The following is a 15,679-nucleotide window of genomic DNA, read 5'->3' as shown; positions in this document are numbered from 1 at the left end:
GAGTCGGAAGGTACATTCTTTCACCTTTGGTGGACATGCCCAAAGATCAAGGCCTTCTGGGAAATGATCTATAATGAAATTTAAAAGGTATTTAAGTATACCTTTCTGAAGAAACCAGAAGCCTTCCTCCTGGGCATGGTCGGCCAATTGGTGCCAAAGAAGGATAGAACTTTCTTTATGTATGCTACAACAGCAGCAAGAATACTCATCGCGAAATATTGGAAGACACAAGATCTACTCACCCGGGAAGAATGGCAGATGAAGGTGATGGACTATATGGAAATGGCAGAAATGACCGGCAGAATTCGAGACCAGGGAGAAGAGTTGGTGGAAGAAGATTGGAAGAAATTTAAAGACTATTTACAGAACCATAGTAAAATTAAGGAAGTTTAGAAAGAGACTGGAATTAAATAATCTGACTTTTGCATAAGTATTTTAAAGAATATATGTTAAATAAATTATTGACGGAAAGCAGGAAAGGTTAAATTACCTTGTTTTAATAAAATATGGATAAAAATTTGGGAAAGATGGAAAGGATTTGCTGAAATAACAAATTGAAGCAGAATACAAAAAGGGAGGTGTGAGGAGGTCAAAGAAACAAGCTAATGAAAGTTATACTATAGAAGGTTTAAACTAATTTTGTGTATTTTTTATTGTTTCATTGTTTATTTTTTGTATTTGTGTTGTTTTGTTGTTATTGTTGGTGTTATATTGTCAAAACTTTAATAAATATTACTTTAAAAAAACAAAAAAACAAAGGAAAGTCTCTCTCACCTGCTTTCTCTCCTCTGCCTGACTCAGGAGGAAACCTTCGGCCAGGGCCACCGCCTGGGAACTGGTCTCCGCTCCGCATTCCCTCACCCAGCTCTCCATCTCCAGGGGAAGGACAGCCAGGAACTGCTCCAAGATCACCAGGTCCAGCATCTCAGCTTTCGTGTGCCTTTCCGGCTTCAGCCACTGATGGTCAAGGTGGTAGAGTCGGCTGCAAACCTCTCGGGGTCCTTTGGCCTCCTGGCAGTAGAACTGCCTCACCTGCTGGCTCTGCACCTCTGAGCAGAGGGTGTCCTCCTCACCCAGGATCTTCTGCACCGGGTTTTCCCAGAATCCCCCACTGCTCCCAGTTTGGTTGGCATGGCCTCTTCCTGCTTCAGGGCCAGCTGAGTCTTGCTCATCCATCTGTGCTCTCAGGAAGCCTCTGAGATCGGAAGGAACCCTTTGGTCTTCTGACAAGTTCTGTCTGTCGTAATGAAAAGCTCTAGCAAATCCTACAAAGCAAATACATAGTTCTGGTTCCCTGAGCAAGCATGGATGAGTCTTGCTGGGAACCAGGGCTGGACTGCACCAGATCCCAGACCATGAGCTATCTTTTTGAAACGAAAGAGCAGGAAGAGGAGAAGAAATAAGTCTCTAGCCTTCAAGCAATGCAAAATTTGGAGGCAACTGAAGGGATTTCTGTGAGATTAATCATCTTGGTTTCTGCTGCCTTCCAGTCAATGCGTGAAGTCAGAACCGAATGACAAGGGAGTCATTTGTATCTTGTGAAAAATGGATGCTTGGTTCTATTGGGGGTCCTCACCCCGGGGGTCCTCAGGAGTTGCTCCCCCCCCCACTCCCCTGCTTCTGCCACTCTCCAGACAGATTCCTGGGGTGAGGTCTCTTTTTCTCACTTCTGAGGGCCAGGAATGTATCTGGCCAACCCCCTGAGGGCCAAGTGGGCGGGGTCAAAGACATCTCCCTTGATTTTTTTATTATTATTCTATTAGATAGCTTAACACAAACTGGTTTCCAATGCAGCAGCCAGACCATGGCCTGGGATCCCTCTCTTTATTCCTGGCCTCTCTTTCCTACTTTTCCTTCCTTTCTCCCCGTTGTTGTTTTTTTTGGTGGGGCCAATCCACCTCCTCGTCCAGCTTTGGAAAACCATTTGCACACGTTTCCTCTGTTGTGCAATGAGGCTGAGCGATGTCACACAGAGTTAAAGTCCCAGGGACTCCTTTGTTTAAAGAAGGGAGATTTTTTCAGAAAGGGGGGGCGGAGGGCTAAATGAGTTTGGGATCCTCTGATCTCCAGGAAGGAGAGCGTGGCAGACCTGGCCCCTCCCTGGCAGGACCCTCTCCTCCTCCCTGACTTGGGGTCCCCCCCTGCAGGAGCACATCTGGGCCCCCAGGCACCCTCCCCTGCTGCAGCCCTGGGACCCCCCCGCGTCTCCCCACTGCACCCTCTGGGGGGGGGGGAGAGGAGACTCACCAGATCCCAGGAGGGGACAGCGAGGCAGCCCTTGCAGGAGAGACCCCAAAGCAAGGAAAGGACTGGGGAGGGAGGGAGGGAGGGGCCTTGGCTCTGGAGGACCTGCCCCCCTTGCTTCCTGTTCTCTCTAGGAATGCAGCTCACTTCCCTTTAACCCTTGGCAAGCCGAGTCCCTCCAGCTCAGCCCTCTCTCGCTTGGCAGAACCTCAGATTTCTATTTTTTTTATGGATTTAGGGGGCAGCTGCCCCCCTGGCTACGCCCATGCCCAGATATCCTTTTGGGGGTGAGGCTCCTGGCTGGACTCTGAGCATCTCCCTCCCTTGGCCAGAATCCAGAGGAAGAGCTTGCAGGGAAAAGGGCTTTGCAGGAGGCAAGGAAGCTCCTCCTAGAATTCAGGAGGGGAGAGAGAGGAGGGGATCCCAGGGTCATCTAGTCCAACCCCCAGCAATGCAGGAATCTCCGCTCAAGCATCCATGGCAGATGGCCGTCCGATCTCTGCTGAGAAACCTCCAAGGAAGGAGAGTCCCCCACCTCCCAAGGGAGACCTTTCCCCTGCCCAACTGCTCTTAGATGTCCCTCAAGGCAGCGGGTCCTGAGTTCTAGCCCTGCTGAAACAATCGCACTGGCTGCCAAGCAGGAACCAAGCAAATTTCAAAATAAATAAATCCTATTCTCATCATAAATGAGTAATACTTTCTCATGCATGCTTTTTAGGCTAATAAAAAAGTATGCCATTTCCCTTTCCAGAAATACTTAATTGCTAATTCAATGGACTGAAAATGGATTGTTGTTATTTTTATGTTTAGGGAAGCTTTTAATATTTGATGGACTATTGTATTTTAATATTTTGTTGGAAGCTGCCCAGAGTGGCTGGGGAAGCCAGCCAGGTGGGCGGAGTATAAATATATTATTATTATTATTATTATTATTATTATTATTATTATATCAGGTGAGTTTTCTCCTTTCGAAAGAGGGAGGTGGAATCTCCACGGTTGCTAATAGCATAACATTGAAAGGCTAGTGAAATATGGGGAGCCCTAGAGCATCTGCTTGGCATGCAGAATGTCCCAGTCAGTGTAGACCAGGCGTCCACAAACTATGTCCCGTGGGCCAAATCCAGCCTGCCAGGGCCGTGAATCTGGCCTGCACAGCCATTTCAGAACCCACCAAGTGTCCGAGGCTGAAAGCATCTCTCCGCCCGCTCAGTCAGTCCGCTCAGGCGTGGTGGCTGCTCTATCAATGAAAGGCCAGGGGTTTCGCCCGGGGACGAGAAAGTGTTGTCTTTTGGCATGAAGAGCGAAGCTTGAGGTTGGTGGAGGAAGGCAGACTTGGATCAATTCGGTTTCTTTACGTTTACTTTGAAGGTGGGAGAAGGAAGTATAGTTCTATTTCGATGAGTAGCGCAGTGGTCTTTCCACTCCTGTGAATTACATGCTCTGAAAGTTGGGATCTATTTTGATATTTAAATTTTAAAAGGGTGGAATGGAACTGGATATTGACCATCTCCTTAGCCTGGGGAGCCACATTCTGGTTGAAGGAGGCCAGGATTTGCCCCCAAGGCCTGGGATGTCCCTCCTCCCCTGCAGTAGGACTTGGAATCCAGGAGAAAACTCTTGGAATAGCCTTGCCAGGTGCTCAGGGACAGACTCACCTGTCCCCATGTCCTTCTCTTTGCAGATATCCTGCAAACTGTGTTAAAATGTGACATCAAGCTTTATTTACAGCAGAAAATAACAAAGAAACATGGCGTGAACTGTCTTCCACAGCCATCTCCTCCTCGGTCAGAGTAAAAGAGAAGAAAGGATGGAAGTGATTTACAGACTGACTTCGATTCTTACACAGACAGTACAGAAGTTGTAAACATGGATATCATGTTACACTAGCAATGGGAGAAAGAAATACTGACAGTTTGACCCCCCAGATTGGTCCAAGACCAAAGCTGGCATCCCTCATGGTCCAGGAGTGCCAGGGACTCCGTGGTGGGGGCAGTGGGGGCCACTTTGGCCCAGATTGGCCCCTGACTCCAAGGCGCTCTTTCCTCCCACAGGACCTCCGATGTTACGCCCTTTGGGAAAGTGGGGAGGAACAGAAACCAGGAGCCAACAGCATCCCTTCTCTGCTGGCCTTTGCCCTAAGGTCCCCCCATCTCAGAGCACGTAGCTCTCCCCCATGGATTCAATCCTTTCATCACTTCCATCTCCCCAAGAGACTCCCAAGGCTGATCATCCTCTGCACTTGATGACAGACCTAACTGAAAGGAACGGCTTCCTCTTCTGGTGACACCAGAGAATTCTAGAAGACATCCACCCTTTCCATAGCATTATGGATGCACAATTCCCACAGACAAGGTTCTTGGCAAGACACGGGCCTTTCCTGGCCATAGAGTGTCCTCCTCAGCATTCCCAACGAAGGAGCTGGGTTGCAAGAGATGCAGCTAATGGGGGGCTGTCCTCCCCCTCCCATCTCACCTGGCTGCTAGGCAGGAAAGCAAGAACCAGAGAGAGTTGTGGGAAACCCCAAAACCAGCTTGCTCTGTGCTGGAGCCAAAGCTGCCACTAATAGAGAAGCAAGATCTGTTTGTGTGTTGATGCTGTGAGCCCCTCCGTCCTACACTCCGGTTGTGTATGTGAGTAAATAAAACGAGATATCATAAAGACAACACAGTCTCCACCGATTTTCGTTCCAAGGAAACTGAAGATGGGGAAGCGCCTGGGGCCCCTGGAATCTCACCGCTCAGAGACTGGGGTAGTTTGCAAATACAAACACACACACAATAATTTGTGCCTGTGTTCCTAATAGATAACTAAGTGTGAAGAGCATGTCATGTGCTTCAGCAACAGCCCTCCTGGAAATAAGGAAATGCAACCCCCATTGCTGGTCAACTCAAAAAGGCAACAAAGGAATCTGCTCTGGTGTCCCATGAGGTATGTGGGGCCCTAAGTAAGAGGAGCCACTTTTAATAACTGAATTAAAGAAATTTAAGTGTTCTTTCGCTGGTATTTCATTGCCTTTCCATCTTTGAACTAGTAAAATTCTGGCTGCTGTTGTCGCATACATGAATAGATTTTTCTTATCTTTTGGTAAATCCTGCCCTAAAATACCTAATAAAAACGCTTCCGGTCTTTTAACAAAGGTCATCTTAAACCTTTTTTTTATTTCATTATAGATCATCTTCCAATAGGTGGAGCCAGGTGGGCCCAGGTGGGAGGGGGTTGCCATGGTGACAAGGACCACAGACTTGCAGGCGGCCATTTTGGGTTAGTACTGAGGCGAGTGGAGAAGAGAGCAGTTGCTGGCAGTTGATGGAGGACAAGGCGAGGCAAACAGTGGATTCTTATTTTCTCAGTTTCTTATTTTGCTTCTTATTTCATTTATTACTTGTTTTTCTCTTCTTGAAGATGTGCCACAGGCTTTTGTCATCCAGCAATGGTGAGTATTGGAGGAAACAAGAGTAGGGAGAGAATAGCTGTCAACGTTTCCCTTTTTTGAAGAGAAATTCCCTTATTCTGAATAGGATTCCTCGCAACAAAAGGAAAAAGTTGACAGCTATGAGGGAGAGGATCCCAAAGACCTCATCCCCGCCTCCGGGACTTTCAGTTGTGAGGAACTGACAGCCTGACTTTTGCTGGAGCCAGAACAAGATCGCATGTCTGTGGCCACAGCATGAACCACAAAAATCATACACCCACTGTTTTGTTTAGAATATTTTCTTCTTCTTTTCCTCCTCTAAAAACTACGTGCGTCTTATGGTCAGGTGCGTGCTATAGAGCGAAAAATACGGTAGGTTAAGTTATCCCTCCTGAGTCAATCTTCTTAAGGGGGGAGGTATGTGGCGTTAGCCCTCCTAGGTGTGTGACATCATACTGGGTCATAAGGAAAGGGTTAACTAAGTGTAAAATGATTACAAGGCCACCCCCAGGTTTGTTTGTTTTTTTCAAACGCAACCTTTTATTATTCTGCAACTTACCATACAATTTCTCTTTCGATTTGCCCTCTTAAAAAACAAAATAAATAAATGCACAAAGGAGGAAAACAAAATACAAGAAAATACAAATGTGGACAGGTCCGATCCTTACGGGCCAAACTTGGGTCCCCAGCAGCTCCCGGACTACAGTTCCCATCATCTCTTCCCATTGGTTTTGCTAGCTAGGAATGGAGTTGTAATCCAAAACCAGCTGGAGACCCAATTGGCTTTAAAGGGAAAGTAGGCTGGCCCTGTGACACCCTCTGCTGGACAAAAGCACTGCCCCAGAATCTGAACCACCCCCAGTACTGCTAACTGGAATTAATAGAGCACAAAACTGAAGTTTGATCGGCACTTCAACCTCTAGGGAGCTTCCAGGCGCTTTCTGCACCACCTAGAGTACCCACAGAATTGTGGCGTCTACTGGCAACACACAGAGGAGAACAAATGAAAGACAAACACAAGGGGCAGAGAAAACAGTAATATTTTGAGCCCGTAGTTAAACTTCCCAGCAGCTCCCCTTGCCCCGGAGAACACTTCTAGCATTTCATCTCCTCTACCTGTGGCATTGTTCAGCAGTGGGGAAAGTGACCTCTTCACAACGGATGTCCATTTGGTATGGCCCTTTCCAGGTTTTTCCTTGCCCCTTGTGTTTGTCTTTCATTTGTTCTCCTCTGTGTGTTGCCAGTAGACGCCACAATTCTGTGGGTACTCTAGGTGGTGCAGAAAGCGCCTAGAAGCTCCCAAGAGGGTGAAGTGCTGATCAAACTTCAGTTTTGAGCTCTTTAAATTCCAATTAGCAGTACTGGGGGTGGTTCAGATTCTGGGGCAGTGCTTTTGTCCAGCAGACGGTGTCACAGGGCCAGCCTACCTTCCCTTTAAAGCAAACTTGGGTTTCCAGCTGTTTTTGGACTACAACTCCCATCATCCCTAAGTAGCAGGACCAATGGGGAGGGATGATCGGAACTGTAGTCCGGGAGCTGCTGGGGACCCAAGTTTAGCCAGTAAAGATGGGACCTGTCCACATTTGTATTTTCTTGTATTTTGTTTTCCTCCTTTGTGTGTTTATTTTTTTTGTTTTATAAGAGGGCAAATTGAAAGAGAAATTGTATGGCAAGTTGCAGAAGAATAAAAGGTTGCATTTGGAAAAAAACCAAAATAACCTGGGGGGTGGCCTTGTGGCGACCACACAGGGTCCCCAGATGTTTGACGGTCTATTGATCCCTGTGCCGCCACTGTGATCGCTTCCCCGCTGCCACCAACCCATTTCTCTCAGGTACACACTGAGTCTAGACAGTTGTTAACATTAAGCCAAATAAACAAGTTTATCTTATAAGCATTAACAAGTTTATAGTTTATGGTTTCAGATAATTTTTCTTGTCAGTCTCTTAACCTTAGTTTCTTTACCGGCCTACACCTTCCTAATACCTTCTAACTGATTATCCCAGCTGTTTAACTGACTCCTCTTAACAAATTCTCTCACTCTCATATCAGACTAGCCCAACCCACAGACTTATGCTCCCTCCTCTAACTCCAGACTCATCTCTTAACAACTCTAACTCCTTCCCTTGGGTTCCTATTGGTTAATCATTTTATACTTAGTTAACCCTTTCCTTATGACCCAGAATGATGTCACACGCCTAGGAGGGCAAACGCCACAGGCCTCCTTAAATATTTTATGGGGGGGGAGACGCCTAGGTCTTTAAGCATTGGCGCCTATTCCTATACCTACAGGTCTCAGGATGGTTACAACATACAAACACAAAACACCACATGTTAAAAAGGCATTAGATGTCAATCAGCCAAACGCCAGGTAATAAAGGTGCGGATTTCTTAGCTCCTAAAGCTGTAAAATGGTTTTTCTGACCTTTGAATGGATTCTTTTATGGGAAGTGAGTTTGGAGCTTTGACTGAAGCCCTTTCCACATTCTACACATTGATAGGGTTTCTCCCCTGTATGAATTCTTTGATGGCAAGTGAGTTGATCCTTCCTCCTGAAGCTCTTTCCACATTCCACACACTGATAGGGTTTCTCCCCTGTATGAACTCTTTGATGGGAAGTGAGATTGGAGCTCTTCCTGAAGCTCTTTCCACATTCCACACACTGATAGGGTTTCTCCCCTGTATGAATTCTTTGATGGCAAGTGAGTTGGTCCTTCCTCCTGAAGCTCTTTCCACATTCCACACACTGATAGGGTTTCTCCCCTGTATGAATTCTGTGATGGGAAGTGAGACTGTGGCTGTGACTAAAGCTCTTTCCACATTCCATGCACTGATAGCATTTCTCCCCTGTATGAATTCTTTGATGGGAAGTGAGAGAAGAGCTATCAGTGAAGCTCTTTCCACATTCCACACATTCATAGGGTTTCTCCCCTGTATGAATTCTGTGATGGGAAGTGAGACTGTGGCTGTGACTGAAGCTCTTTCCACATTCAAAGCACTGATAGGGTTTCTCCCCTGTATGAATTATTTGATGGCAAGTGAGATGGGAGCTCTGACTGAAGCTCTTTCCACATTCCATACACTGATAGGGTTTCTCCCCTGTATGCATTATTTGATGGCAAGTGAGATGGGAGCTCTGACTGAAGCTCTTTCCACATTCTACACACTGATAGGGTTTCTCCCCTGTATGAATTCGCTTATGGGAAGTGAGACTGGAGCTGTGACTGAAGCTCTTTCCACATTCCACACACTGATATGATTTCTCCCCTGTATGAATTCGCTTATGGGAAGTGAGACTGATGTTGTGACTGAAGCTCTTTCCACATTCTACACACTGATAGGGTTTCTCCCCTGTATGAATTCGCTTATGGGAAGTGAGACTGAAGCTGTGACTGAAGCTCTTTCCACATTCTACACACTGATAGGGTTTCTCCCCTGTATGAATTCTTTGATGAAATGTGAGAATGTCCTTCCTTCTGAAGCTCTTTCCACATTCCACACACTGATAGGGTTTCTCCCCTGTATGAATTATTTGATGGCAAGTGAGATGGGAGCTCTGACTGAAGCTCTTTCCACATTCCATACACTGATAGGGTTTCTCCCCTGTATGCATTATTTGATGGCAAGTGAGATGGGAGCTCTGACTGAAGCTCTTTCCACATTCTACACACTGATAGGGTTTCTCCCCTGTATGAATTCGCTTATGGGAAGTGAGACTGGAGCTGTGACTGAAGCTCTTTCCACATTCCGCACACTGATAGGATTTCTCCCCTGTATGAATTCTTTGATGAAATGTGAGATTGTCTTTCCTCCTGAAGCTCTTTCCACATTCCATACACTGATAGGGTTTCTCCCCTGTATGAATTATTTGATGGGAAGTAAGACTGTCCTTCTTACTGAAGCTCTTTCCACATTCCACACACTGATATGGTTTCTTTCCAATGAGATTTTGTTGATGGGAAGTGGAATGGGAGCTCTGACTGCAGCTTTCTCCACACTCTAAATTTTTACGTGGCTTCTCCTCTCTGGGGATTTTATCTTGGTCACCTTTGTTCTCGATTTCCGATTCATTACAATCTGCAATGGAGACAAAAAGGGGTTAGACACTCATGAACAAATGGAGAAGAACTGAAGGGAGCTCGGGGGGTGTTCATTACCTGTGTTGTTTGTCATTAATCAACATATTTATTATGATATTCTGATGTGTTGTTGAATGTTGCTTTGTTTGATATACAGTAGTGGTCAAAATTGCAGAAGCCTTTTGGAGAAAAGTGCATTTCAGAGGTTTGATGGCTCAAAACTCTGCTTCTTTTGGAGTGCTATCATAAAATTATATATCAATGGAAAGATAATTTAATGAAGAATGCAATTCAACAAAGTTGGTTTAACTATCCATATTCTATGAAACATTATAGCCAAATAACCAGTAAAAGGAAGCACAACTTGCTTAGGTTGACTTTTGTCAGTGTGTTACATGATTGCTAACAAGTTGGTTGGTTTTCTGTCTTCTTTCATTTAGTGAGGTTGAAAAACATAATAAAATTATAGAAATGGCACAAAGTGTTGACTGGTCACCCAGAAAGCGATGTAAAATTGTACTATTAAGTGAACAGGGTTACGGTTATGAAGAAATTAGAAGAAAAATTGGGGAAAACTTAACCAAAGCTGGCATTTCTATATTTTGGAAGAGGTATAAGGAGACTCAGTGACTACAAAATCAGACTGGTAAAGGCAGGAAAAGGTGCACAAATGCAAGTGACGATCGAAGAATAGAGAGACTGTCCCTACATGACAGAAGAATATCATCTGGGTGTATACAAGATGACATGGTGCAATGTAATGTGAAGTTGAGTGCAAGGATTGGTCTAAATGTTAGTGTTCTAAGGAAAAAGCCATTGCTATCACTCAAGCAAAGCTTGAAAAGATAGAAGAAGGAGGAGGAGGAGGAGGAGAAGGAGGAGGAGAGTTTGGATTTGATATCCCACCTTTCACTCCCCTTCAGGAGTCTCAAAGCGGCTAACAATCTCCTTTCCCTTCCTCCCCCACAACAAACACTCTGTGAGGTGAGTGGGGCTGAGAGACTTCAAAGAAGTGTGACTGCCCCAAGGTCACCCAGCAGCTGCATGTGGAGGAGTGGAGACGCGAACCCGGTTCACCAGATTACGAGTCTACCGCTCTTAACCACTACACCACGCCATGACTAAACCCTTGTTAAGTAGACAGTGGAACAATGGGACAGTGTTATTTGGAGGGATAAGAGCCAAATCTCCTTGCTTGGTAGTGATAGCATGAAATACGCGAGGAGAAGAATCAGAGAAGATTTACATGCTACTTGCATTACACCGACCGTGAAACACCCAGATAGTGTGATGATCTGGGGTTGCATGGCAGCAAAAGGTGTGGGCAGAATTTGCGTCATTAATGGGAATGTAAGTGCCCCCAAATACATAAATGAAATACTTTAGCCCAAACTGAAGCATTCCGCAGGTGATCTTTCACAGATACTGAAGCATATTTATTTATTTATTTATTTATTTTTCTATTTCAACAAGATTCAGCTCCATGTCCTGTTGCTGCTGTGTGCAAACGGTGCTTTCAAGATAATCCTATTCCACTGCCGTAAGGGCCTGGGAATAGCCCAAACATTAACCCAATCAAAAATCTATGGAGCCAACTAAAGAAAATTCTTTGTTAGAAGCAATCCAGCAATAAAGCCCAATTAACAGAGGCAATAATTCAGTCTTGGTTTCACATTCTTACAGCTGCAGAACTAAAAAAATTGGTTCACTTCATGGGAAGGCGTTGTAAGGCCGTAATGAAAGCTAAAGGTTAGCAATGGTTACCAAAGGTTTCACGTTTTTTCTTTATGACTGCTGTTCCAATAAATACTCCTTCATAAAAGTCATTACATTACATTCTTCATTAAATTATCTTTCCATTGATATATAATTTTATGGTATTACTCCACACAAAAGTGGTGTTATGAGCCATCAAACCTCAGAAATACACTTTTCACAAAAGGTTTCCACAATTTTGGCCACCAGTATAAGTTGTTCATTTTAAGTTAATGTTCTTTTTATATGGGATCAGAATATTATTATTGATGTTTCATGATTATATATGTGTTGGAAGCCGCCCAGAGTGGCTGGGGCAACCCAGCCAGACAGGCAGGGTAGAAATAAAAATGTCAGCTTTGTTCCGGAGCTGACAGAGGCTGGAATGTATGAAAGCAGGCAAAGAGAGATAAGGACACTGGAATGTGAGCTGGAATGTGAGAGGGAGGAGGGGCAGCCGAGTGGCAGAGCTTCAGAGAACAGAGAGCAGACAGCAGATAGCAAAGGTCCACAAAATACCAATCTTAGCTCAGAGACAGAAGGGGAGAGGCCAGGAATAGCTAGCCCCAAAACTCGAAGGCGCGAAAAGGTCAGTGAGAGGAGGGGAAAGAGCGGAAGCGAAAGGGTTTTTTCCCTGTTGGAAGAAGAGGAAGGGGCGGAGTTTAGACTTGGCAACTGCAAACTTGGAAGTCAGACACGGAGTGAAAGAGCTCCGAAGTGTTTGAGCAATAAACCTGAGATAATTACTGCCGGTGTCTCGCTTCTGTGGGAGAGCCAAGCCATTACAAAAAATTATTATTATTACTACAGTGGTACCTGTTCTGGAAAAAATTAAGTTTGTTAACCAAGGTACCACTGTATCATCCTCATCCTCATCACTGCTACTACTACCTGAGATTCCATAAGCCTAGCTCTTCTCTGGGATGGATTTTGTTTGGCCCAGTCATGGCATCCCCTCCATCTCCAATGTCAGTCCTTGTTATGGCTTGGTCTGTCCCACAAACGTTAGAAGACTCTGGCTGTTAATAATTTCAGATTTATTGCTAAAACAACAAACATGGACGGAGCTCCTCTACTCATCGTCCTCCCCACAAGAAGGAGTTGCCCGGACTGAGCTCCTCCCCCTTCCCCAGCACAGAAGCCCCCACCTTCTCTACCAGTATCTTTCACCTGTCTCGACCTGTTTTCAGACCTCTGAGATTAGACCTCTGAGATTAGACCTCTGAGACCTTCCTGCATTCCAACTTCTGACTCACTCCTGTAGCTCTCACACAGATGTCTGTCACTCCGTCTCCCTTTTTCTTCTCCCCTTTCTTCAGAGCTCAGATTACAGTTCCTCTCCCCCTCCTCTCTGCTGCTAACTCTCCTCTCCCTAGGCCTGCTTCTTCTCTGGCTGGCAGCACCTGAGCTTTGCTGCCAGTCGTCTCTATGGTCAACCCAAGACTGACAGGAGCAAAAACAAAAACCTGAAACTACTTAGTTTTCCTAACAATTCTGAAGCTGAGATTGTTCAAAGAAAAAACTGTAATTAACTCTTTATTGTGGGGGTGTTAGGTTCCCAGGTGTTATAGGGAGTATGTTGAGCTCTGTAAAAATATATGAGGTTGGTCCCATAGAGGTATTTTTTGAATTTCCAGGCAGATATGACGATCCCACAGGGAGCCTTACCAAGAGAGGCTACGATCCCGCGATTCTCCTCCATGACGTCCTTATGCAAAGCTCTCTGGTCAGGATCCAGCAACGCCCACTCCTCATCCGTGAAACGAACAGCAACATCTTCAAAGCACACCGGATCCTAAAAGAAAAAGGGACAGCAGAAATATGATCTGCTACACAATACTCTATTGTTTCTTTCCGGTTAATACTACTACTACTACTACTAATTATTATTATTATTATTATTATTATTATTATTATTATTTATTTATACCCTGCCAATCTGGCTGGATTTCCCCAGGAAGAACTCTGGGCGGCTTCCAACAAAACACTAAAATACAATAATCTATTCAACTTTAATAGCTTCCCTAAACTGGGCTGCCTTTAGATGTCTTCTAAAAGTTTGGTAGTTATTTTTCTCTTTTACATCTGGTGGGAGGTCGTTCCACAGGGCGGGTGCCACTACCGAAAAGGCCCTCTGCCTAGTTCCCTGTAACTTGGCTTCTCGCAGCGAGGGAACCGCCAGAAGGCCCTCGGCGCTGGACCTCAGTGTCTGGGCAGAACGATGGAGGTGGAGACGCTCCTTCAGGTATAATGGACTGAGGCCGTTTAGGGCTTTAAAGGTCAGCACCAACACTTTGAATTGTGCTCGGAAACGTACTGGGAGCCAATGCAGGTCTTTCAGGACCAGTGTTATGTGATCTCGGCGGCCACTCCCAGTCATCAGTCTAGCTGCCGCATTTTGGATTAGTTGTAGTTTCCGGGTCACCTTCAAAGATAGGCCCACATAGAGCGCATTGCAGTACTCCAAGCGAGAGATAACCAGAGCATGCACCACTCTGGTGAGACAGTCTGCTGGCAGGTAGGGTCTCAGCCTGCGTAACAGATGGAGTTGATAAACAGCTGCCCTGGACACACAATTGACCTGTGCCTCCATGGACAGCTGCGAGTGCAGAATGACTCCCAGGCTGCGCACCTGGTCCTTCAGGGGCACAGTTACACCATTCAGGACCAGGGAGTCCCCCACACTTGCCCGCCTCTTGTCCCCCCAAAACAGTACTTCTGTCTTGTCAGGATTCAACCTCAATCTGTTTGCTGCCATCCATCCTCCAACAGCCTCCAGACACTCACACAGGACTTTCACCTCCTTCACTGGTTCCTATTTGAAAGAGAGGTAGAGTTGGGTATAATCCGCATACTGATGAGCACCCAGCCCAAACCCCCTGATGATCTCTCCCAGCGGCTGCATGTAGATTTTGAAAAGCATGGGGGAGAGGACAGAACACTGAGGCACCCACAAGTGAGAGTCCAAGGGTCTGAACACTCATCCCCACCACCACTTTCTGAACACAGCCCAGGAAGAAGGAGCGGAACCACTGTATGGCAGTGCCCCCATCTCCCAGCCCCTCAAGACGGTCCAGAAGGATGTTATGATTGTTCAGAATCCACTCGCTCAATCCCCTTGCCCAAGAATGGAAGATTTGAGACTGGGCGATAGTTAGCCATATTGGCAGCATCTAAAGATGGTTCTTTAATAAGCAGTTTGATAACCACCTCTTTCAGCGGGTCTGGGAAGGCTCCCTCACAGAGAGAAGCATTCACGACCCCTCAAAGCCCATCTCCCAGCCCTTCCCGGCTAGCTTTTATAAGCCAGGATGGGCAAGGATCCAGGAGACAGGTGATATTTTTCAATCGTCCAAGCAGCCTGTCCACATCCTTGGAGGTAACAGATTGGAATTGATCCCACACAACTTGACTAGACAGGAGACTAGCACTCTCCTGCCCCAGCCCTGCTTCCACGGTGGAGTCTACCTCTTCCTGAATGTGAGCGACTTTATCGGCAAAAAACTTTGCAAAATCATTGCAGGAGATCATGTGGGCCATACTGGGCCCCGATGTAGCAGGTGGTTCCACTAAATTGCGAACCACCTGAAAAAGTCTCCTGCTATTGTTTTCCGCAGATGAAATTGAGGCGGTGAAGAAAGTCTTCTTCACCGTTGCTACCGCCACTTGGTAGGCTCGACATTGAGCTCTAACCCGTGTCTGGTCAGCTTCAGAATGAGTTATCCGCCACCAGAGCTCTAGCTGTCTCAGCGATTGTTCCCTCAGATCCGTGGAAAACCATGGGGTTGTCTGGGCTCCATGCAATCGGAGAGGGCGCTTCGGAGCCAAACGGTCAATAGCCCTGGTTAACTCCACATTCCAGCGTGCCACCAGGGAATCAGCTGAAAGGCCATCAACATGGGATAAAGCATCCCCTACCACTCTCTGGAAACCATTTGGATCCATTAAGTGGCGGGGGTGGACCATCTGAATTGGTCCCACCTCCCTGCAGAGGGGAAGGGTGGCGGAGAAGTCCAGCTGCACCAGGAAGTGATCTGACCATGTCACTGCAACCCCCCCTCCCCGCCCACAAGGCCTGGGTTGCTGTGTGTAAGTGAAACCTGGTGGACAAGCAGCGGCAAGGACAGGCCCATCTGTTTCATCCAACCAAGTCTCTGTTACACATGCCAGGTCACGTCCTTCATCCATGAT

The 15,679-nt window shown here is 46.2% G+C and overlaps 2 protein-coding genes across 4 annotated transcripts in view; both read right to left on the bottom strand.

Annotated features, from left to right (window-relative positions):
• LOC309368830 (uncharacterized protein) overlaps positions 1-2,317 on the bottom strand; it is a gene marked incomplete at its 3' end in the record, with an annotated part of 41,193 nt that extends 38,876 nt beyond the window's left edge. Inside the window, exons 1-2 of the mRNA XM_081909136.1 lie at positions 2,248-2,317; positions 775-1,265 (exon numbers count right to left, since the gene is read on the bottom strand). Of these exons, the coding sequence (XP_081765262.1) occupies positions 775-1,176 (402 nt within the window). The 5' untranslated portion in view covers positions 1,177-1,265; positions 2,248-2,317. The remainder of the gene's footprint in view (positions 1-774; positions 1,266-2,247) is intronic.
• Positions 2,318-7,606: 5,289 nt separating this feature from the next.
• LOC309369092 (uncharacterized protein) overlaps positions 7,607-15,679 on the bottom strand; it is a 67,075-nt gene continuing 59,002 nt past the window's right edge. Inside the window, exons 5-6 of one of the 3 annotated variants that reach the window (XM_081909740.1) lie at positions 13,157-13,283; positions 7,608-9,731 (exon numbers count right to left, since the gene is read on the bottom strand). In XM_081909740.1, the coding sequence (XP_081765866.1) occupies positions 8,053-9,731; positions 13,157-13,283 (1,806 nt within the window). In that variant the 3' untranslated portion in view covers positions 7,608-8,052. Of the gene's footprint in view, positions 9,732-13,156; positions 13,284-15,679 lie in introns of all 3 variants that reach the window. The other 2 variants (XM_081909741.1, XM_081909742.1) reach the window with 2 other exon arrangements.

Source organism: Podarcis melisellensis (assembly GCF_964234715.1).
Source record: "Podarcis melisellensis genome assembly, chromosome: 4".
Taxonomy (NCBI): Eukaryota; Metazoa; Chordata; class Lepidosauria; order Squamata; family Lacertidae; genus Podarcis; species Podarcis melisellensis.
The sequence above is the reverse complement of the archived record's forward strand: the minus strand, read 5'-3'. Positions and strand labels throughout refer to the sequence as shown.